The sequence below is a fragment of the Magnolia sinica genome, chromosome 4, assembly GCF_029962835.1.
Source record: "Magnolia sinica isolate HGM2019 chromosome 4, MsV1, whole genome shotgun sequence".
Taxonomy (NCBI): domain Eukaryota; kingdom Viridiplantae; phylum Streptophyta; class Magnoliopsida; order Magnoliales; family Magnoliaceae; genus Magnolia; species Magnolia sinica.
In genome coordinates this window covers 13,550,137-13,575,242 of record NC_080576.1, presented here as the reverse complement: position 1 = coordinate 13,575,242, position 25,106 = coordinate 13,550,137, and the positions used below count along the sequence as shown (strand labels likewise).

The 25,106-nt window shown below is 38.3% G+C and overlaps 1 protein-coding gene across 2 annotated transcripts; it reads left to right on the top strand.

Annotated features, from left to right (window-relative positions):
* Positions 1-7,822: 7,822 nt before the first annotated feature.
* LOC131242491 (uncharacterized) lies at positions 7,823-23,885 on the top strand. Of its 2 annotated transcripts, XM_058241176.1 has the most exons (13): positions 7,824-8,217; positions 9,550-9,724; positions 10,581-10,664; positions 11,335-11,576; positions 11,893-12,121; positions 12,247-12,326; positions 16,228-16,312; positions 16,419-16,550; positions 16,939-17,052; positions 18,805-18,852; positions 20,178-20,256; positions 20,351-20,413; positions 23,488-23,885. In XM_058241176.1, exons 1-13 carry the CDS (start codon positions 8,003-8,005, stop codon positions 23,544-23,546), a joined length of 1,605 nt encoding a protein of 534 aa, XP_058097159.1. In that variant the 5' UTR covers positions 7,824-8,002; the 3' UTR covers positions 23,547-23,885. The 2 variants fall into 2 exon arrangements, 1 of the variants encoding a protein (XP_058097159.1); XR_009169647.1 differs by lacking the exon at positions 23,488-23,885 and having other exon boundaries at positions 7,823-8,217; positions 20,140-20,256; positions 20,351-20,417.
* The last annotated feature ends 1,221 nt before the right edge of the window (positions 23,886-25,106 follow it).

The following is a 25,106-nucleotide window of genomic DNA, read 5'->3' as shown; positions in this document are numbered from 1 at the left end:
ATGGGCCACAAAAGTTTTGGATCGAGCAACTATTTGTGTTTTCCTTTCATCTAGGACCGTGTGACCTTATCAATAGGATGGATGGCAAATAAACATTACAATGGGCTCTATGAAGTTTTTAATGGTGGGCGTTCAATCAACATTGTTTCCCCATGGTGTGGTCCACCTGGGATTTGGATTTACTTCATTTTTGGGACGCTGCCCTAAAATGATCTTCCATAACAAATGGACAGTATGGATATGCAATACGTAATTAAGGTGGCCCCCACACTCAGGGTCTCACCCACTAAGTTGTTTCACCGAGCAATGTCAGGGTTACAAGTGATTCATATAACCTTAGTTATAAATAATTCATAATTATAAATAATTCATGCGCAATAGATTTCCCTGAGTATTGACCACCCTTCCAAAAAATCACTTCATGATCAATGGATAAAAACTGAACCATTTCTAACCCACACATTCCCCAACTCACCCTCTTCATGTGTTTTCTAAATGGACAATGATTGAGTAATCCAGACCATCGGTCTGTTGGTCCCCATCACAATGGACCATGCCCTCTAAATCCCCTTCCTAGCTAGGAAGATCCAATCCTTCCAAATTGTGGACTTCAGATGGTTTAGAAGATCAAAAGGCTGAATGGGGGAGATTCTTGGGGCATCATCCATCTGCCCTGGGTTTATGAGACCCGCTACTTGGATCATGCAGTCCCAACCCTCGAGTTTCCACTAATAGAAGATTATTTTTGATGGTCTAGTTGGATTCCAGTTTACCTATCAGCAAATGAAGATTATTTTGATAGGAAAATCCTAACCATCTAACGAAATGGACCGATTAAAGGATTATAAGTTGTCTAGACGGTGATTTTTGGACTATGGCCAATTTGTTGTTTTACCCATCAAATGAGTGGTCTTGAAAAGATGTATAAGGTGGCATCCTCGGTGACATAACTGCATGATTGTTTCGATCTTTTCCAAAGATGAAGTGGACATCCTGAAAAGAAAAAGAAGAGATGGTTTTAAAAACTTGCCAAAAGTCCACATTCTATGCATGGTGTGGCCATGTGATAAGTGGAGTGTTATGATTTTAGGGGTCATTTGGATGCCTGTAATTTTTTTAATTGTAAATGCATTATACCTAAAAAGAGTTTCAAGTGTAATTAGTTTACATGCTATTTCTTTTGGCTTTTAAGTAGCAGTCTATTTACATGTAAATAGATTGTATGTTTAAATAGCTTATAAAGTGTTTACAATGAATAAAGTAGGTATTCATACCATAGAGCTAGGGAGGTGAACCTTTCAAAATCCACAAATCACATGGCTTGATTTTTTTTAGGTCCCTGAGAGAGCATTAAAGTATATAAATGCTAAAAGGATTGGATGTCTTCCACCCATCATGGTGGGCCCCAAATACAATATAGAAGTTTTTAATGGTGGACGATATTCCATCCTTTCCTCATGCAATCCATTTGATAATGGACGAATTGTTTTTTTAGGGTAATAAGAGGGCATTAAGAAAAGTACATGATGAATATATTGAATGTACCATACATGGCAGGCTCCACATGTTGTAAGTATATATTATTATTGTGTTCCAACATGTATAATGGTTTTTTAGTGATAAAGACCTATAATATATGGCTAAAAGTTATATTCTGTTTACACGGCCTGTAAAGCTTTTACAGGCAAACACATGCATCAAAATAGCCCCTATAATCCCTTTACAAATTACCTAGAATCAAATTACCTATATATCTCACCTACTTGACATTTCACACATGTTATATGTAAATGCATGTGGAGAGGGATGCACCAACGCCACCAAAACTCTTAACCCAGATCTCTATACCCCAGTTAGTCGGTGGCTGCCTGTTGAGTTAAGGGATTAATTTAATAGTAGACTGTGATGCTTGACATGCACACACTAAAAGAGTATACCCATCGAGTACATTAACTGATCACATAAACAGACTTAAGTTGTAGAAACTGTTATGGCTGCCTCATAATCCCAAATCAGATTGAACAATCCTAAACCCTGATTCATGTAGGCTTGTTTGTTGAAATAGTACCATTGTATACCTCTTCTTTTAAACTGTCCAATAAGCGTCCATCACTCTGATGGTCAAATAATAATAATAATAATAATAAAGTATTGGCTCATGATACATCCAATCTAACACCCACAGGTTGGACTGTTTAACTAAATTGCTTCTTCTTCTTTCTTTTTTTCTTTTCTTTAAAGCTTGTTAGTACAAGCTCCACTATTTGCCACCCCCTTAGGGAATCAATACCAAGACCTCAGCATTGAAACGAGGTATTTTCACTCAATCTACCACTTGAGCTATCAAGGCATAGTTAACTGAATTGCTTGTATGGCATGGATATATATATTTTTTCTTCCTCTCTCTCTCACACTACCTCAGCACCTGTACTCATGACTGCAGTGTTGAAACACACCTCCAGTTTACCACTATGCCATGAGTTAGAACCCACCATGCATGTAGTACTTGTGTGCATGCCTCTAGATGATGTGTTATTAAATAATTCAATCATCTTGGCCGTACATTTGGTTGCTTGAAAAAGGAATTTTCGGATGGTCATCCTCCCATATCAACTTTTGGATGAGAGGCCGGATACAGTATAAAAGCTTTATATAGCACGTGCAACACATATAGAGGCAAGGATGGAGAGGAAAATACAAGAGAGATTAGGAAGGAAAGGTGTTCTGCATGTGGAGGGATAGAGATTATAGGGTTAGAAAAATATTAGGAAGAGAGAAATCAAGAAAATACATGTCAAGTAAGATTTAAACCATTTGTTAGCCTTGTGTGCATTGAAATTTAAATGTAAATTAATAATAAAGTGCTCCTATCTTTTTTTAATTTGCATGCCTATGGTCCTTTAATATTGAATGTCTGACATGGTTTGTTGGCGCGAAAGTGTAAACCATATTTTTGGCATTATATATTAGATATATGGATACAGGAATAGATAAAAGCATGCTTAGGTGCATGTAAATGGGATAAATCTATCTACAATTAATATGTGTGTTTAAGTTAATTTGAGTTTAATACACTTTAAATGCATATAAGCATGCTTAGACCACACAAAGATGCACTTAAATGCACTTGGATGCCTTTTACTATATCTGGTTGCTCTTAAACGCATATTGTCTATTGTATGTAGGGCTGTACACGAACTAATTTAGCTCGGTTAGCTCACTTGACTTGACTCGAAAAGGCTCGATTCGGCTTGGTTCAAAATTGAGTTCAAGGCGAGTCAAGCTGATTTTTTGAGTTCAAAAAATTTTCGAACTGAGTTTGAGCTTGGCCGAGCTCGACTCAACTAGAATCGAACCCCAGCTTGAATCAACTAGTTCAGTGACTCATCTACTTTGATATTGATGTTGCTCTCCAAGTGTTTGACGAAATAACTCAACAAAGTGTTGGTTGGTGGCAAGGAAGGTATGTATATGAAACAAATACTTTTTTTCTTAATTTTGATATTGGCTACAAGGTATTTGATGAAATACTGGTAAAATTGCTGCTACCATTTTACATACAGTGAGATTTTAAAGGTGTAATTTATGTGTTTGTGAAAATGCTGCACAGGCGCACTCGGCTCGATCTTGGCTTGAACTCAGCTTAAACTGGCTTGAGTTGCTGATCGAATCAAGCCGAGCTAGCCAGTCAGGCTCGAGGATTGATTCGAGCCGAGCAAAGTTCAAGCTGGGGTTAGTTAGTCGCCGAGCCTAGTTGAGCTATGCCAAGCTCGACTTGGATGCACTCCTGTACACCTCTCAATACATGAAAGCTGATTTTGTCGTACCTTACTTGGATAGAATTAGGCAGGGGCTTTGTGTGGCCCATTGTGATGCATGGATTTTATCCACAATGGTCATTCAATTCTCCGTATCATTTTAAGGTACAAGCCCAAAAATAAGGTAGACACAAGATTCACTTGGATCACGCCGTGGGGATTGAATGGCCACCATATTTTCTAGCCATCGCCTACATTTTGGATAAGTAGACATTTTTTTTTTTCTCGTTTTTCTTCATTTAGATTTGTGTGACCTTACGAAAGGTTAGATGGCAAATAAACATCACCATAGTATGTCTTAAGAAAGTTTCAATGGTAGGCATAATTATCACCACTACTTCTGTCGAAGGGTACGCTTAGGGCCTGTTTGGTTTTCCATAATACAGGTAAATTGCTGTAAATCACTGTAAACAAGTAATTATTATATTCTTTCATCTGTTTGGAAACGAGTGAGTAATTTCATTTGGGAAACCAATATAAAAATGTTGACTTAAATTCGTGGGCCTCACCATAATGTATATAATATATCTGTGCCGTCCATCTGTTTTATTAGAATATTTTGAGGCTTTATCCGAAAAAATTAGGAAGATCTAATGTTCAATTGGCCCACATGAAAGGAAACAATGGACTTCATTGTCCACCGTTGAAAGTTGATTTTTTTACTGGGCCCACGTTAAGGTTTATTCACCATCTAACCCGTTCATAGTGTCACATGGACATGGATAAGTGAAAAATATAAATATAAGCCTGATCTATAATTTCTAAAGGGCCTCAACAAGTTTTTAATGGTAAGCATTTAATTCTCATAATTTCGTGTGGTGTGGTCCACTTGACCTTTGGATTTACCTAATTTATGGGCTCATACCTTAAATTCATTTGACATAATGAATGGGCGATGTGGATAAGCCACACGCATTATGGTGGGCCTCGTATTTAGTTTACAAATTCTTTGATTTAAGTGCTTAAAAAGTAACCGGTCAAGTCAGCATCGGGAAAAATGAAGGTAAATGAAAGTAATTACCTTAGTAAATAATGATTACTCATTCACAAATGTAATTACACTTGTGTCAGAAAACCAAAGAAGCCCTTAAGCAACGTTCGTTTTTGAGCTTAAAACGCCATCCCACTTAAAATGGAATTGCATAGGACAAGATGCGATTCTATCCCTCCTAATCCGATCAAATACCCTGCGTCGAACACCCCGTTTTAGCTAGAAATTACGACTGTGAATTTTGAGTTATCTTAAATAATGGGTCCAGTTTAGATCTATTATGAACTAAAAATCACACTTATTTGACGAGCTATTGGATCTGGGGACACTTATTGGAAGCTTCAAAATGAAGCAATTCAATGGTCTCCATTTAACAAACAAAGGTCCACAAATCAGAGGCTACGATTATTAATGATCCAATCTTATCTTAGTGACAGTGGTTTCCTCAGTTTATAATCGGCATAATCTGAATTGATGCATGCCTTGTAAACAATTCATAAGTGCATGCGTATCGTGGGTCATAGACAGCCGGATTATCAAATAGCGCTGTCCAAGACTGACATCCATACCGATACTGATGCTGGATAGTTTCAACTTTCAAAGCCATGCCACGTGTACAGCTCGTGGATGAATGTGCTTACCATAATTGCGTATCAAATTGCATGATAAGCTTGGCAGCTTGGGTTTCAATTCTAACCAGTTGGACAATGTAGACCACTGATGTTGTTCCCTTCTTAAATGCCAACTTGCTGGCCAGAGATTGAAATATTAGGATCTTTTTCATGGATTCTATTTCCATGTCCGCGTTTTGAATTCTCCTTGTCCAAACAGACCTAAAGACAAAGGTCCCAAATAGTGGGACCTTGTGTAGATGAGATCCACCACAAAGGCAGGCTGTTTGGACGATCCCCAACATTCTATTTAAGGAAGTTGTTCTGTTGAAATCGGATTATATATTCTTCTCTATTAAGTGTGAAATCTTTATTTATGACCGATCCAAAACAGTTGGGTAGATTTGAACGGTCTAGATTGAAATTTATATACACCACATTCACAGTATTATTGTGCGTGCGTAATGATTTCAGTACTCTCTCGGGACCTCAAATGAGACGTCTCCTTGTTTTCCAGTTCATCGCTGACGCAGACCTTTTTCAAGTATCTTCGCGCGTTCCGCATCGCGAGTGAAGCTGTCTTCCGTATGACACCCCGCAGTAAATTAAAAAAAGAAGAGAGAAAAAAAAGAAAGAAGAATACGTGCCTACATAGGAAGTGTGTGGGAGATCTGAGCCGTCCATCAAGTGGGCCACACTGATTAGATCTTCTCATTGAAAGGATCAGGCAGTTTCATTGATTCGGTGGGCTATAATGTACAAAACAAAACTTCGGCTAAAGAAAATCCACCAGCCGTTCACTTATTTTGCACGCAATAGCTAACAGGACTTGTAAAACGACCTGATTTTAATTGATAGGACGTCAGCAATGTGTCCCGCCTAATGAAGACAGAGTCTTTCACACATGTGCAAATTACACCCCTTCTTGATCGTGGATCTTCACGCGTGTGCCAACAACCTCGAAGCATATACAGTTACCTACGCTACTGCCACTTGTCACTGAACCTTGGACCTGCTTCCAATGCGGACTGTATCCTGTTCCGGATCCATAATCCGTCCAGGCAGGGGCTCTGTGGGGCCCACTGTGATTTATTGGTTTTATTCACGCCGTCCATCCATCTTTTCAGATCATTTTATGTTATAATTCCAAAAATGAAGCAGATTCCAAGCTTAATTGGACCACACCACAAGAAGCAGCTGTGATAATGACACCCACCATTGAAAATTTTCTAATGGCCACCTTGATGTTTATTTTCCATCCAATCTGTTCATAAGCTTTTATAGATCTCGATGAAGGGAAAACACAAATATCAGCTTGATCCAAAACTTCTGCGCCTCTCAAGAAGTTTTCAATAGTATTCATCCAATCCCCACTGTGTGGGCCACCTGAGCTTGGATCTGATTCATTTTTAGTTTAATGTACTAAAATGATCTGAAAAAAATGGATGGACGGCATGGATAAAACCTATACATCATGGTGGGTCCTACATACTCCTGTCTGAACGGATTATCGTCCTTGAGGGGCAGGACACAATCCGCTTCTCGTGTGTGATCTACCCCTAGTACAAGCTCTCAAAATCATGACGCCGGCCATGACGAAAAGCTAAGCTGAAAATTTCATTCCGAACTCTTCAATTTCAGGCCACCATGAAGACTGTTATAAAAAAACATTTAACATTGTCCATTCTAATTTTAAAATGTTGCCACATCTACAGTTTTTCAATGGTTTGGACGGTTGCGATAGTTTGATTCCACACTGGTTTTGCTTGCAAACGGTATGCATTTTTATAAATAACCATACTCCGCAGCGCAACAAATAAAAGAAAAGGACGACTTGCAAATGCCAGGTCATTCGGACGCCCATATTCCTTCAATACAAATCCCTGTGGGGCCTAGAACGTTCTCCTTCTAAAATCCAATCCGTCCATCAGTGTCTACAGATCAGTTTATAGTAAAATTTGAAAAATGAACTAGATCCAATGGTCAAGTGGTCCACACAACAAGAAAAAGTGGGGATTGAACGGCCACCATTGAAAACTAAACTTATTGGGGGCCACAAAAGTTTTGTATCAATCTGATATTAAAATATTTTCCTTCATACCAATGGAAATCACTTTATGAACGGATTGGATCGCATATAAACATCACCGTAGGCCCGCGAAGGTTTTAACGGCCGGCTTTCCATCCCAATTTTTTCCCTTTAGTGTGGTCAAATCGTGTATTGTAACTATCTAAATTTCGAATTTCGCCTAAAATTAGCCGGAGAAGAGGATGGAGGGAGTGGATTCCACACGGACAACGTGGTAGGCCCCACAGGGCTTTAGGTTGCAGTAACTCCCTCCAACCAATAGCATGAAACTCGCGTCCAGGTCATCTCCTTTTCAAAAACTGTCTCCCTTCTTACAGATCCTGAACCGGAAATGATATGTCTCGTTGTCTTATAAGCTGGAAAGCCCGTCTGTCAGCTACCCACGTTTTCTTTCCTTGCTTTTCGTTTATCCATTTCTGTCTTTCTTGCTATTTCTAGAACTCTAGATCTGCTCAGATTTCCCAGTAATTGCTGCGATTTCCCAAGGCCAGAAATGGAAGGCGGCGACGGCGGTGGCCTTGATGGTGGACCGAAACTAGAGACCTTGAAGCTGAAGGAAGATCGAGGCATCAGAGCCGTCCATGCGATTCGGGAATCTGAAGTTTCGATTTCTTCGCCGGTTACTAGACAGAAAGCTGCTGCCGCGAAGCAGATTATCGAGGACCATTACCGGAATTACTTGCAAGGGCTTCAAGATCGGAAGGAGAGGTACGTGTCCCAGGATCGGTTTCTTTCGTGTATTTTCTTGATGCTGGGGATTGGATTTTCTTGGATTCTTGTGTATACAGAGGGGAATTCAATCTCTAGTGCACGTGGCACTTGTATGTAGTGATTCGGATGTTGACTTGATGAACTGCCACATGGGTGGGCCGTTTTGCGGTGGTAGCTAGCCATCCGATCAGTAGCCTGAAAGAAATGGACGGTTAGGGTAGCTGGATGGCCGGAGTTGTCCAATGACTGGAATTTTGGCATACGACCTTGTACAAGTGGTGTCCCACCAGATCAACAGCTCCGATCGCCGTACATGTTTTCCACATGTATGGTGAGGATGTCAATACATAGAACTTCTAAGATGAGCATGTCGTGATATCTGGCTTTGTTTGGTTGCGAATGATCTTCTTGTTGTGTACTACATTCCGTTCTTTAGTTATGAATTTCGGGTGAAATCTGCTGGCAGGGATTCTATTCCTTAGTGATCGATCTGAAAGAAAATGTTGAATTTGATGCTGTGCATTGATACCTATGGTTTTCGGAGAAATGCCGTAATGACCGCACGCTTCTTTGAAGTTCTGTGAATTGCCGTCTGTCGGTACATGTGGAGAAGTGTGTATGGTGATTGAGGCTGTTGATCTGGTTGGCCACTGAGTGGATGGGCCGTATGCCGAGTTTAGGGATTGGACAACTCTGACCATCTGATTGTTATGAGTCTTGCCCATTGAATGTGGGTGTCTGTTATTCAAGTTTAGTCTCCCCTTTTCAGCTACTGATCAGATGGCTACCACTGTCTGATCACCTTGCTTTTGGGGTATGACCCATCTGTGATGGTGACCCACCAAATCAATGCTCTTGATTAACTTGCACAAATGCCAAATCTGTAAAGGAGAGTGCATGTCATAGTACCATCCGTTGTTAAGCTTTTAGTCATAGTTGTTTTCTTGGATGCAAATACTTGGTGGTTTAGAAAAGCTAGATTTGAATATTCGACAGCTAGATATTCTGGTTAGCTGTACTGGTTAGTGTTTTTTTTTTCCTTCTTCGAAAGGTGCTGCACTGGGTAGTTTTGTACTGAAAAAAAAACCAAAGAGCTTTGGCCATGGAAAGGACCATCTTTTTAAGGCAATTAAATTTACATCTAGGATTTCAAAATACCTTTTATTATTTCAGCAATGTCTCTTGCTATCTGCATTTTTTTTTTCTTGAATTACAATGATACATAGACTAAGTCATCCTCCCTAAGCAACCTTTCTTATGGAGTTTGAATGAATATACCTTTCCTATACATGCGTACCTGGTAATTGACTTCCATGTCATTTGTTTCAGACGTCAAACACTTCAAAGGAGAGCAGAAGAAGCTCAAGTTTCAAGTGAAGAACAACAAGAAATGCTTAGAAATTTGGAACGCAGAGAGACAGAATATATGCGGATGCAAAGACGTAAAGTGGGAATTGATGACTTTGAACAATTAACTATAATTGGGAAAGGAGCATTCGGAGAGGTATTGCATGGCTTGACATTTGAAATAATATGTAGAGCCTTTTAGAGTAATTTACAAATCTTCCTCTTTTGATTAAGTAAAAGGTTGTTAGCATTCTTTTTAAATGAATTACTAGCATTATGCATGTCTTGATGGTCTGTTTCAAGTTAAATGATCTGAATGAAGAAACAAAGTAGCCTCGTAGCCTATGTAACACAAACACAGGTACATGAGTCTATCCGTCTATCCGTTGGACATGGACATGACATGTCAAACATGGGGACCTCAGAAAACCCAATACGCACCACCTCACAGATATATAGTGATATGGAAAATGCCTTTTTATTGTTAAGATACAGAAACATCTATCTACATAATTACATGTACATGCGAACTGTAAATAGTGTACAAATATCACTAAAATGTAACAGTAAAAGATACATTAATGATGTTTTTTCCCAGTAGCCTTGTTGATGTGTGTCCGACAATTGTGGTTCACAGAAGTGTTGGACACAGCAGCATCCTTGTTAGATAGCTTATGGAAAATTGGTCAAAGCAAGTGTTAGACATGGCAATTATTAGAAAATGGAGTGTCAATGTTACACCGCTTATGGCAATTGACTCTACGGCTTACTCGGATGATCATTGTTTTCCTGACTGACCAAATAGTGGTTGTAAACTTCATTCTTTTCGTTGCTCCTTGCTTTTATCTATGACTTGCTTGACTAGTACAGTTTACGGCAAATTGATTATACGGCTTTTCTTGTATGACAGTTGATTAATGTTTTCCTGATCAAATAATGATTTGTCAAAGTTAGAAACTTCATTCTCTTTCCTAGCTCATTGCTCTTATCCATGAAATGGTTGCCTAGTGCAGGTAAGGCTCTGCCGTGTTAAAAATACAGGAGAGATTTTCGCCATGAAAAAGTTGAAGAAATCAGAGATGCTTAGTCGAGGACAGGTGAATAGTCATCAAAACTAAAACATTGACTAAGAAAGATGCCCGTTGCAGTCTTTTTCTGACTATCTCTTAATTCACGGGAGCTTCTCCAATCTCCTTTTCAACTTAAATCTTCCATGTTCATCTGTAGTCGTGAAAATTTCCAATTTTTACACATAGCATTGTGTATTCTATAAATTTGTTTAGCAGGTCAAATTAGCAACTTTCTACCACTGGATTTCATGCGCCCTAAAGGGTTCCCTACAAGTCAGTTGGGCTTAGTCAATTGGACTTGGCCACACATTGATTCAGTCCAAGTATATAATAATCTTACATTTATATACCCCACTATTGACTAATCTGGATTTTTCGAAAACTCCATCTTCTAAAAGTTGTTACTTACAGCACTGCAATTATTGAAAATTAGGATTTCATCTTCCAAAAGTTGTCACTTATGCCACTGCAATTATTGAAAATTGTCTGCATGTAGCCATGACCGTGATTCAAGCCATACAGAATAAAATGCAAACTGTTGCATGCAGACAATTTTCTTCTACCTTGATCTTTAGTGATTTCAAACTTCTTGCTATTTCTCTCTCTCTCTCTCTCTCTCTCTCTCTCTCTATATGTGTGTGTGTGTGTGTGTGTGTGTGTGTCTTTTTACTCACTGTTTCTCTCTCTCACATTTCAGGTTGAGCATGTTAGATCTGAGAGGAACTTGCTTGTGGAGGTTGACAGCCGGTGCATCGTAAAACTTTTTTGTTCATTTCAAGACTCAGATTTCTTGTACCTTATCATGGAGTATCTGCCTGGTGGTGACTTTATGACTCTTTTGATGAGAGAGAATGTTCTTTCCGAAGATGTTGCACGATTTTATATAGCTGAGAGTATACTAGCAATTCATTCTATTCACCGCCATAACTATGTCCACAGGTATTTATATATATAAAAAAGTTTTTTAGTTACCCGTGTGTGGATATGAAGCTGTGATGATCGTAAATCTTGTTACATATTCCTTGCTAGGAGGAATTGGTTCCTGCACATTCACCTTCAGAAATGGTTTTGCAACAGTTTTAAAACTATTTCAGGATGCTAGAATGAATTAGCAGTTTAATATATGAAAAAATTCACTACTTGAATTTATTTATTCATGTTGGGAGTTCAAACCCAAGTCTACATTTTTACTGGGAGAAACTTCTTCCGGAGGAAATGTTAAAGAGCTTTGAACACAAAATGCTTCTGTGTACAGGGACATAAAGCCAGATAACTTCTTGCTGGACAAGGATGGGCACGTGAAACTCTCTGATTTTGGATTGTGTAAACCCCTAGATTACAAGTACTCAACAATTTTATTGGAAAATGAAGTCCTAAATGGTCAGGAAATGGATGAAAATGAAGGACATTCTGGGATTGACAGCGTCCCTTGGATGATGCCGAAAGAACAATTACAACAATGGAAACGCAATCGCCGTGTGTTGGTAGTATTTTCATCCTCAGTCCTGTTATTCAATTTTATGAGATACTCATTTACATTGGCCATGCTTAATAGAACAGCCTATTCAGCCTAAGTGTTGACTTATCAGTACATTGATGTGTTCTGCAGGCTTATTCTACTGTTGGAACTCTTGATTATATGGCACCTGAAGTGTTGCTAAAGAAAGGTTACGGAATGGAGTGTGACTGGTGAGAAGTAATTCTGTTTCTTTTTTGCTGAAGTACAAAATCATAATGCTCGCCAGATGCTGCATAAAAACATCCCTCTGCTATGAATTCAAACAATTTATGAGTCATAAATTTTAGTTCTTTTCTTTTAAATATGTTCGTCTATATTTATCACACATGTATCTGAGAACATGGGTCATAGGCCAACAATGTCTTGGGCTTATGGTAAGAAAACTTTTGTTTTGAAGGCTGCGAGAAAATTTTATTGAGAGGGAAACAAGGGTTTTACAACATATGAGGATTCTTCAAACACCATCAATTGGAGAAAGATCCCTTACCTTTGCAAACCATTGACTACATCACTTCCTTACATATGGGAAATCGAAAGGAGACCATCTGTCTTACCCCTCATATTATCAGAAGCTCTTAAATCTACTATCTAGTATGTCGAAAGATGAGATGAGAAGCAAGAGAATGGTTGGTGGTTGCAATGTACCTGGGGTCCTGGCTGCCCCATTGACATATCTGAATGGGAAGAATGAATCATGCTTTGAGGGCAGCCGACTATTGTTCAACTTATAGCATTGTCTTTTGGGTCTGCTGTTGAATTCCCAAAATTAAGAGGATCTCCCCCTCAACAGCAACAGTGTTGGCAGCAACATTCTTTGGTTTTGGGCACAGGTGAGGATGTAGATCCCAACAATATTCCTTAGTATCTCACCTTTTCCCACAATGAGTATATTTCAGCTTGTCTCTTTCATCAGAAGGCAATTGTACTTGAGATGATTCTCTTCCAGAGCTGCTTGACTGGGGATTTCTAGAATTTGGAACCAGCGTAGACTTTTCCATGAATCAATACAACAGTTTGATCGATTATTGTTGCTTTTCTACTCACTTCTCCTTGAATATAATTATACACTGATTCTGGCAAAGGCAATTATTCCTTGCAAGAACTTTTTTTTTTTTTCAGTTAGCTTGTTAGTACACCCACTGTCGGTTCACAGTTCACACTTCACTGTTAGCCACCCCCACTAGGGAATCGATACCAAGACCTCAGTGTTGAAATGAGGTATCTTTCACTCAGTCTACCACTTGAGCTATGGATCAGGGTGTTATTCCTTGCAAGAACTTGCAGCCTTTGCAACTCAGTCACAGTGAAGTCCAGCCAAGAACTCAAAGATCCTATGATGTTCTATTTTCTTATTTATTTCTTTAGCAGTGTGAGCCAGTGGTTGACATTGGTTCAACTCTTCCTGCTTTTGTCTCATCAGATCAAAGTATTCCTCTACTAACATTTCTCCATGTTGCACATTTTTTTATTTCACTATAGAGCTGATAAAAAATGCACAAAATCATCTCTCAAGGAATATATTCCTTCAATAGTGTATATTTCTTTTATATCCTTCAAAAAAAGTCCATGACTAATGTTAGGTTGCATGAAATGAAGAAGCATTTCTTTAGCAGTGTGCGAAAAGTATTCCTCTACTGACATTTCTCCATGTTTCATATTTGTTATTTCACTATGGAGCTGATAAAAAACACACAGTCATCACTCAAGGAATATATTCCTTCAATAGTGTATATTTCTTTTATAGTCTTCCAAAAAAGTCCATGACTAATGTTAGGTTGTGTGAAATGAAGAAGCGATAACATCAATGTCAGATTTTAACTTTCCTAATCATTTGGGATTCCTTTTTATTTGTAGTTATGTAACCCAGTTTTCTTTTACTACCAATATGCATCTTTAGCGGACTGGAGCTTTCCAAATAAAATTTTTCCATCATGTTTTACTGGGTTAATTTATGACATGGGATGATTATAGTGGCCACTTCCCATCAAGAGTAGTGTCTTTTGAACATTGGTAGCATCTACCATTCTTTTTTGTTTTGTTTTGTTTTTTTTTTTTAAATTTATTTATTTATGAACATTGATAATTTTATTGATTAGAGGCCACAGCCTAAAGAATACAAAGGATCGAAAACAAAAAAGAGAAAGTTACAGCTCAAGCCAATGGAAATACAAAGGATCGAAAACAAAAGAAAGAAAATTACAGCTCAAGCCAACTATCTGGGAACTGAATAATGATCTTTGATGCAATCGCACATTCCAAAACATGTGATTTAGTCCTTTTAAACACCTCCAATACTTGCCCCTTCCGATTTCTGAGACATCCATCATTCTCAAGAAATAAAGTAGTGTAATAGGTCTGATTGACCTTATGTCCAGATTTGACCAAAATATCAATCATCTGAGAGACCCCTATGCATGATCTTCAGAATTCGGAGAGCTCCGTGGTCTGATCTAGTCGTGTTGATGGGCCACACAAGCTAGCTGATCACACCAGCAGGGAGATCCTGAAAATTTGGGGAGTTTTGTAGGACCTGCCGGTCAGTCTGGTCTGACACCGTTGTCCCGTTGGTTACTTTGTTCTGGCCAATGGGGCCCGACTCTGGAGTCTGGATACGCCAGTGGACTCTATTGATCATGTCTTTGGGGCCTGTTGATCTAGATAGCCATGCCTGTAGGGCCTACTGGACACATTGGTCATTTTAATATGGCCCACTGGTCATGCAAATGAATAGGGACGCAAATTGCTTGTAGCCAGGGGTTACAGGGATTTCCCTTGACATGTTTCAATGGAAAAGCGCCACGCGCGTGTCAGATGGGGAGCCCACAATGAAAAGGTTAAAATCATCATTTCACCAGTGGAATCTCTGCTTTTCACTGCAGGCCCCATATATAAGAGGTCACAGTCAATTCATGCCTGATGAATAGAGGGGCTTTTGGGGGGTCTGAGGCTGATGTGGATGAGTGCTACAGGCTGGTTGCTAATGAGGGTGTGCCATGTGAGCCTGTTGCTGATATGGGTGGGCCCTATAGAGCCAGTCACTTATGGGGTATAATAGCCCTGCAGGGCCTGCAGTAGAAAAAAAAGGAAAAGGGAGAGAGAAGAAGAGGTTAGAGAAAGGATATGATTAGGTTTCCTGCTCTGATGCTATGTTAAATTCGTGGTATTAAAAAAGACATGAGAATAAAATGGGATAGGAACAATGAGAGAGCTTGAGATCACCTCTCACATTTACATGGAGACGAGATTACTTACAAAAGATTAATATAAGCACATGATGCTCTGCAGTAATACCACAGAGTGTATACAATGTAACGCTTCTAACAGTAAGTTGTTATTTATGTAGTTATACCAACTCGTATGATTATGTAGATTCCCGAAGAAGGATTTATTTACATATATCAGTGTTTTAAATAGCGAATAGCGTCTAGCATAGCTTTCACCCCTTTGAAGTGTGCGGTGTAAGATACATAGTGTGTACCATAAGCTACATGCTACTTCTAGATTTTTAACCAAGGTTACGCTTGGTTGCACTGATTTCATGATATTGACCAAATTAAACTGATTAATAATGAAGTTTAACAAAATTTCATGATTTTGTTGCAACCAAACACAACCTAAGGTAATAGTAAAGAGTAATCATTAAGTATAAAGGTAAAGAAAGAGCAACAAAACTGATTTAATACCATTGCTTATATAATTTTTACTAAAAGCATTGAAAATAGAAAATGTAACAATCATTGAAAACATTAATTGATTTTAATGTTGTAGTGAAAAATAACTTGTAATGTGAGCTACATAGTGTGTAGCGTAGTCTAGGTAGTGTGTAGCGCATCCAAATCATCATGTAGCGTAGGCTATGCATGACTTAAGTTATTTTCATGGGCTACATAGCGTTAAGGCTAAGCTACACTACGTAGCGTAAGCTACACGCTACCTAGCGTAGCTATTTAATATGCTGACATATATTTTGGACATTCTACCAGCAATGATTAGACCACTATCAATGCAAGAAATGCTGTCCTGAACATGTTAAAATAGTTTCATAATTGACACCCACCATCTGTACTTTAGGTGGTCGTTGGGGGCAATCATGTATGAGATGCTTGTGGGATATCCTCCCTTCTGTGCTGATGATAAAAGGATTACTTGCCGGAAGGTATTTCATATTTGGTGTTTTGTTGGCGTTACACCCGCTGATGTTTGTTTTGTCCATTTAAACCCTGACTGCTGCCAGATAATCCTAATGGTTTCTGGTAAATCAGATAATAAATTGGAGGACATGCTTGAAGTTCCCTGAAGAGCCAAAACTATCAAATGAGGCTAGAGATCTGATCTGTCGTTTGCTGTGTGATGTTGAAACAAGGCTGGGGACCAGAGGAGTGGAAGAAATAAAGGTAGTTTTCTCTTTTGAACCTAGATATATGATATAGTCCTTGACACAAGAAGACTGGGAGCCTAAAACATGTGATATAGTCCCCAATATTGACTGCAGTATGAAATTCACAGAATACCAGATCAACTTCTTCTTCTTCTTCTTCTTCATTTTTTAACTTTTTGTGGTATGCCAAGTAATCAGGATAAAGCTTAGATGATGATGATGAGTACCACAGCCATTTCTTTATTTATGTCGTTTCTACCACTAACTATGAAACTGAAATTTTTGTACACAACATTTGATGATATGGAATTTGGAGCATAGTGACTTATGTAAAGAATCCCATGCCTCTTTGTCAGCAGCAAACTATCCAAATGTTCACATTTACAATGTTACTGTTTTGTTAGGCACATCCATGGTTTAAAGGCATCCGGTGGGATATGCTGTATGAGATGGAAGCTGCCTACAAGCCTGTTGTTGATGGAGAGCTGGATACTCGAAATTTTGATAAGTTTGATGAAGTGAGTTTTTAATGTATCTATTTTCTTAGTAGCCGCAGGGTGTGCCTTTTTACTCAAAAGATGTTATGATTGCTATGATCAACTTCTTGAGGTTTGTGTACATTTTATTTAGAGTTACCACAATGAAAGACAATGTTGAATTATTCTATGCTAGATCCTAATCTTTGATTAATAAGCCCTCAAAATGAAAACATTCAGTGGCTTATTAATCAGAAATTAGATTGTGATGAGAACATCACGTCACGTACACCCTTGCATATGTATTAGAGGAGGTGGGCTGCACCCATTTTCCTGTGGCTAGGCGAGTACCCGTGATCGTGCTGAAGACCCCATGTGCATGTGTGGGCATCTGGAGGACCTCACACTGGGAAGATACACATGGGCTGCTTTATGGAGTGATCTAGACCGCCGGATTGGGGGGACGTAATGATTGGGCCGTTGGATCGTATGGATCACATGATCGGGCCATTAATCGTGGATCGTCCACATTAGTTTTTTAGATTTTATCATCTTTTAGGATTTAGTTTTGATTATTTTATGTTTGGACACCTTTGTGAGTGATTTTCTTTATTTTTCTTTTATTTTCATGCGATTTGAAGATGCTTCCATGCGATTTGGAAGGGAGATTGGTGCGAGGCTAATCTTCATCAATGGAGGTGCGAGGTCTCCATCTATCCTCACACCATCATCTCTTTTCCCCTCCATCAATGTATTTTCTTCAAGTTCTTCGATTCTTCCAACCTAAGCCTTCATCTTCTCCTAAACCCATCTTTCCTTGTCTTCCATTCCTGAAACCTTAACCCTAAATCTAAAATTCCTAACTTTCCTACTTTCCCAAATTACCCAAACCCTAATTTTATCCTAGGTTGTATTATGTTTTTTTTAATCTTGAAATAGACTATACCCTATGCTAATTGGATGTCCCTGCATCCATTAAATCCTAGTTTCTTTTTATTTAATGATCTTGTGTGACGATGTTGGTGATTTAGGCTAGGATTATGCGTGATGTTCTTTTGGTTTTCATGGGATTCGTGATGATTATGGCATTGCTTGTGGGTTTTTTTTTTTTTTTGTTAATTGTCTTAATTCTGCTACTTGATGTCACATGTTATTTGATTCATGCATTGGTCCTGCATCATATTGTTAAATCAATCTTAGTTTTTTATGATGACCTATCTAAAGTGGGTCACACAACTTGGGCTATTGAGTTAATGAATGCGAAGTCAACAATTTCAGAGTGCCAAGTGTCAACCATCCCACTGCCAAATAATCAAATCACTCCCCTTTTACATCCACATCTCCACCCCTCTCCCACGTCTTGCAGATCACTCTCCATGTGCATTGCATATGCCATATCTACTAGTATATTTAACCATTCTACAAAGATTTTTTTTCCATATCTTCATGAAAATTTCCTGATTATTCCATGACTTGCTGGAATCAAATTATCCTGGTTTGGGATTTCATTTTAAGGATCACATTATATAGTAGAAGGTTTTGTTGACACCCATAGGATGCATTATTCTTCAATTCTTCTTTAGACATTGTTAATTATTGAAATTATACAATTCTTGCAAGGAATCGTACAAACCTTATTATGAGGATGGCAACAAATTGAGATAATATCTATCCATTATGCTTTAAGTAATCACTGTTTGACTCAGAGTGATTTCTTGGCATAGCCTTACAGTGTTTCTTTTAGTTTTCCTAACTAGAATGAGATTTCTTTACTGAACTTTTGTTCCTTCATAGGTAGGTGATCCACCATCAGCATTGACAAGAGTGGGACCTTGGCGCAAGGTACAGACTTTATGTTCTTTTAGTTTATCTATTTTCCGTGCCGATGCTTAGCAGAAAGTAATTTATAAGCAATAATTGTCACCTGGATTATGGTTTAATGAGTGATAATTGTTATTGGATTAGTGTGGACCATGAATTTCAAATTCAACTTATTTGGTAGCTTCTATCTTTTGAATTTGTTCATGACATGTTAAATTTTCACAAGGGCACACCTTGTACATCCTTCGTCATAAGCAATGTTCGCAGCATTGGTTTCACGTTACATATCGCACCATTGGGATACATATCCGTAGAGTGCGATATTGATAATATTGGCCGATAGTATCGATACTGAAAACATGACTCATAACATTATGCCTGACTACAAAATTCTTTAAATAGTTTCAAATAGTAAAGGTTTGCAAAAGGGATTCATCCGTTAGACTATTAATAAACTGTTTTTGTCCCCCTTTCAGTTAATTTTCTCACTTGTGCAGGTTATTGAGAGTATGCTTGCTCATTGTACTTATTAGGGGCATTTGTATACATTGGAAAACCCATTAATCCTTTTTTAAATGTTCAGATTTGTTCATGAACACACAAGAGCCAACTTCCACATGGTAGCAAGTACCCACAAGGGAACACTGTTCCTTTTATACTAGAGAAACTAAGTTCCCTGCGCCTGATTTTTTAATTTTTTTTTTAATTCCTTCTTTACTTTTATTTCCAGAGGAATTTTGTGCAGCACAAGGTTGTCTTCTTGTAGCAGCGACTTCCATGATACAGTCATGAGAAGGTTGAAACCATGAAATCAGATCCGGTCATGGGATCTCTACTTTGTTCTCGTGTTTCCTTGAATTTCACCAATTCCTTCTTCAATAACCTATCACCACATATCTTCAGCTTAGATGTAAAGAGCCTTGTACAATCTCTTTCATTGTTCAATAGACGCTTATTTCTACAAAGAAGTGGTACAAGTAGATAAATGGCCTAACGCCCATCTGGCATGATAATGGGCTACGCAGAAATAATGAATGAACAACACAGGGTGCTAAAACTGTATTTAGATATTTCATTGTTTACTAACATAAAATGGTATATTCATGATTTTCAAACTTCCAATTAAATTTGACGTATATATGTTCAATATTGGGCAAATCACAATCACAGCCGCTGAGCGTATTGATTCTTGACTTGCTTCTATTGACTTGGACATTAGCACTGGATTCTTCAGTTTGACATCGCCTTTTGATTTGGAAATGAAGTAATCTGTTGTATGTTTTTCACATTAAACTATTGAATATTCAGGTCTTTGGGAATGATGTGTGCCTTGCTGATTATTGCAGATGTTGACGTCAAAAGATGCCGATTTTATAGGGTATACTTTCAAGAAATCGGACATGATTGAATCAATAGGAGTTTCAGGTTTGCCCATTTTGAGATTTAAGATACTTTGTATTCTGACATCTTATCTAGCTAATGATAGAACATACTCTCATTTACTTCATATTAATGGCAGGTACAAACATGAAACCGAACAGTTCTTCAAAGACACCTTCACTTGCTTCCTTGTTTGGCACGGGTAACTTTCTTCAAATTCCCTACTTCTGTTGTTGCTTCTATATTCAAATACAATATGGTACTAAATTGAAATTAGTGGGGGGATGACGAAATGTATACTATATTGTTGCTTCAAATTTTGTGAAAGTGGGGTCTTGTAATGTCACCTGAATAAGTGTTCATGGAGCAAAAATTCTACTTTGATGTAGCAAAATTGAACAAATAGAACTTAGATGAAGGATTTGAACATATGTTCCACTTAAGAAGATCAATTCCTACTGATCACCAAAAAAAAAAAAAAGAAAGAAAAGAAGAAAAAAAAAAAAGAAAAGAAAGAAAGAAAGGTGAAGATCAGCTCCCCAAGGTTGATATTCAGGGTCAAATTTTGGATTGTGGGAGAACCCAACAACCTTCTAGTATTTTTACAATACAGAGGAACCACTCTTCTAAGAATCCATAACTAAAAGCAAACTTTTAGGAAACTTTAAATTACCCAAGTATTCATTTTTTTTTTTTATTGGTTAGCACGTTAGTACACACACACACACACCCCACTGTTAGCCGCAACCCACTTGGGAATTGCTACCAAGACCTTAGTGTTGAAACGAGGTTATCTTCACTCAGTCTACCACTTGAGCTATGGATCGGTGTGTGTCACTCAAGTATTCATTGTCTAAAGTATTCCATTACTAAAGTTATGGCCACCGTTACCGTTATGATATGGATTGTAATGGTCGTTACGGCCCCTGTAATGGCTGTTACACACTCTCTCACACTCTCTCTCTCTCTCTCTCTCTCTCTCTCTCTCTCTCTCTCTCTCAAAAACCCTGTATCGTCCATTAGGGCCATTTTTTCTGTAATGGCCATTACGACCCCTTGACATGTAATGGTGGCCACCGTTGTGTAATGGCCATTACGTAACCTTTTTGTCAGTATACTCCAATTCTTCGAGTTCCTAACATGGGATGTTACTGATGTAAACAACCACTATGATATTAGTACAATAACATTTTATTATTTTAGCTTGCATACCAAACATCGTCATTGATCTTCAGCAACTAATGCCATTTGTGCTTCAAATGCTTAGGGCCTTTTTGGCAGACACCTAAAAATGAGTTCATCTCATTTTTCCTAATCGTAATTATGTATTAGAGATCATGATTGTTGGAACGAATACTTAATAACATGCACCATATTATTTTGTTTGATTTGTTAAAAAGAATGGTCATTCTTGAGATGCGGCCAAACACTATATAGTTATAGTACTAAATGCTTTAAAACATGATGTTTTAGTTGCATGCTTCTTATCCAATTCTTCTTCTCATTATTTGGACCTATGATGTATATGCGAGTCTCGCATACACCACCTGACCCTGTTCTAATGCCTTGGCTATGACAGCTAGGCTTTTATAAAAGAAAATGACCAGTTTAACCCTTGTGCCAGTCACAAAGGAAATAAGAACATCATGGCACCCTATCAATATTTATGTTTCATGAATTATGATGGTTTGTTTTGTGTGACATGCAAGACTTTCAATCATGAAATGGTTCATGAAGGTGTGCTCAGATGGTACCATTACCACCACAACTTGTGGTGGTACTGGGCTGTTGTGGGGCCTACATCAACTGGGCATCAGATCCACACCGTTCATCGCATTCTCCCCCTTATGCTCACCATAGAAACCAAAATCCAGGCTGATACAGAACTTAGGCGGGCCACAACGCAGGGAACAATGTAAAATTTATGCCCAGAACCTCTAAATTCACGTGGTATGGCCTACCTGGGTTTTGGAATGTCCTAGTTTTTGGCATCCCTTCATTCTAGCAGGGCGTCTAATGAATGGATTAGATGGCAATTACACAATCGGTGGGTCCCACAAATAGTAGGGAAGGTTTCAGTGATTGGACATCCCCTTTCAACTTTTCCTTATGGTGTAGCCCACCTGAGTTTCCGTGTTTGTGTATATGCCATCTAATCCATTCAAGACTTCTGATGGTGAAATGGTTCATGATCTAGGCAAATTCTTTTGCCTCTGCTATTTCAGACATCTTGAACTGCCTTGGACCCCCTGATCTCAACATGCAAACATCAGCTCAATTCCTCAACACCATTGTTTTGAGTATGCCCGATATTATGATAATATCTTCCATATTTATCCATATCTCCAGCTCAGTGATACCGATAAACACTGATAGTATCAGAAATTTTAGGCATTGGCAATATATCGCTGAGTATCGCTGATGTATCGATATTGCTAATGTATCGCTAATATTTTCGACTGTGTAAATTCCAAGTGTCGCTTGTATCTTCAATGTATCAATATCGCTAATGTATTGCTAATACTTTCAAATGTATAAATTCCAGGTGTAGCTTGTATCCCAGTGTATTGGCAACATTTCAATGATATCACTAATGTATTGTCAATGTAATGATGTCGCCAAAATTTTGTTTATTAAATAGTGTTTGGATGGATAGATGGGATGGGATGGTTGGATGGATAGATGGGATGGATGGATGGATATTTGGATGTTTGGATGATTAGATGGGTATGGATATATGCATGGGATAGACAGATGGTTAGATCATCATGCTTGTGTGTTGTGGTTATATGCTTATTTATGCGTCGACGTATAATGCATTGTGCATGCTTGTTTGCCTGTTAATTGGTTTAATGACATTTAAGTGATTGTTTTGTTACTATTGGACTGATTTCTTACAACAACACATATTTTTAGGCCTCATTGAATAGAAACTTACTATGTATGCATTCTTTTTGCAATTTTTTTTTTTTTTTTTTTTTTTAAATTCCTAAATATGCAAATACGTGCGCTCTAGCATCTCCTTTACCATCTCCTGAAGTTTCATTGAAAAATTCTAACGTTTTCACCATGTTTTCCAGCATTTTTGGAAATTGACGATATTATTGGCAATATTGATATTGTTTCCATATCCATGGCTAGCAAAACTTGTAGCAATACTGATACGTTGAACACTGCTCAACACTGAACTGCCTTGTATTATTCTTTATATTATTTCAAATATGCTGATTAGAATGCTTACGACAGTTTGATATTTTTTGTGCTGATGTCTTATAGATATAGATCGCATCAACCTGCAAGAAAGCACGACTCCGAGCGATGACCAAACATTGTGACCCACGTTTGACATCTTTCCGTTTTCCTTTCATTCAATCTTGGTAAAGTCACGTCTTATTAGAATAGGCCCACGTGGTTGACATGAAGATGCTATAATAGGAGAGCATGGTTAACCTGTTTTTGATGGCAATTATTTCAAAAGAACCAGATGCGCTTGATCAGAAATCAGAATAATCACGGCAATGTATAGGATTTGAAACAGATGTCATTTTTTAATATTTTATTTTATATTGATCTGAGCGTGAATAATTGCACCGGTGGTGGTTTCAGGTGCATTGATTGTGTTAAGGGGTGAAATGCATTGGCAAAATTTTCCAAATTTTAATTTTTGTATTTTATTTGCCTGTGAGCATTGCTATATGTGTATGCCTGTATGGTATGCATTGATAAAACCTTTTTTTTATTATTTTTAAAGAACTGATCACCTACACCTGCCTGCATGATAATATGTTTTGCCATTCCATCTTTCCCGCCAACATGCCACTTGTGAAGGAAATACCTACCACACAAATGGTAGGCCCAATCCCTAAGATAACTCGTCTTGAAAATCATGCTGATCCACTCATTGGGCCCCTCACTCATATGTGTCGGCTGTCCATTGATATGTTGGCTTCCTTGGAAATGTTGAAAGGTGACCGTCAATGGCGAGAGGCATCTCATTGCAAGGTTAGGTTTTTGGGAAGAAATTAATTCACTCATTTTCGGAGGAAGTGTAATAGCAGCAGTTGATTTCACATCTACTTTCTATAATACAAATGACAGAAAACACCATATCCGTAGAAATTGATTTCCAACTTCCTGAATAGCCCTATCTGCAAGAAGAACTGCAGTCGAATTGCAAGGGATCCATGGTCTGAAAATTCATCGATTGGGCAATCCAAACAATCTTATTTCACCAAAATTGGAAATCTGACCACAACCGTATCATCAAAATTTCTGATTTTCAAGCAATGCTCCATGCACCATGGGGCCCACAATTTGGATGGTGTGAATGGACGTACATGGATGCCATGTGTATGGTGGATGATTAGGCCTTCCATAAGTGCCTGCGAACGTGTAAGCTAGGTGACTTTTAAAAGCGTTTTCCAAATATATTTTCGGGACTTGTATAAGAAAAATGCTTTTAGAATGACACATGGCACGCAGTCATGGGGGTTCCTGCTACCTAGCAGTTCTCTATGATCTGAGCCTCTTTGCTAGATTTTACAGTCAGAGCTGAACGGCTAGGATCGATGGTGCAAACTGTGGGCTGCCCCCATCCATAGCTGGACATTCAATTATTTGTGAGACAAATGCCTCCAAAAGGTAGAGACCTTGATGGATTGTCTACATTGCTGATTGAACCTCTTTCTTTTAATCAATCTCCATTGTACAATATGAGACCCTGATTTGATTTTTGACCGGCAAAAATAAACCATGGTGCGACCTACATGATGGATGGTTAGGATGGTATAAGCAAGGTCTTGAGAGGTTTAAGCATTCAAATTTACGGGTCACTTGATAGACCACCTAAACCAATTGGGTGGGACCCTTTTCGTTGAAATTACCTGGACCATCCA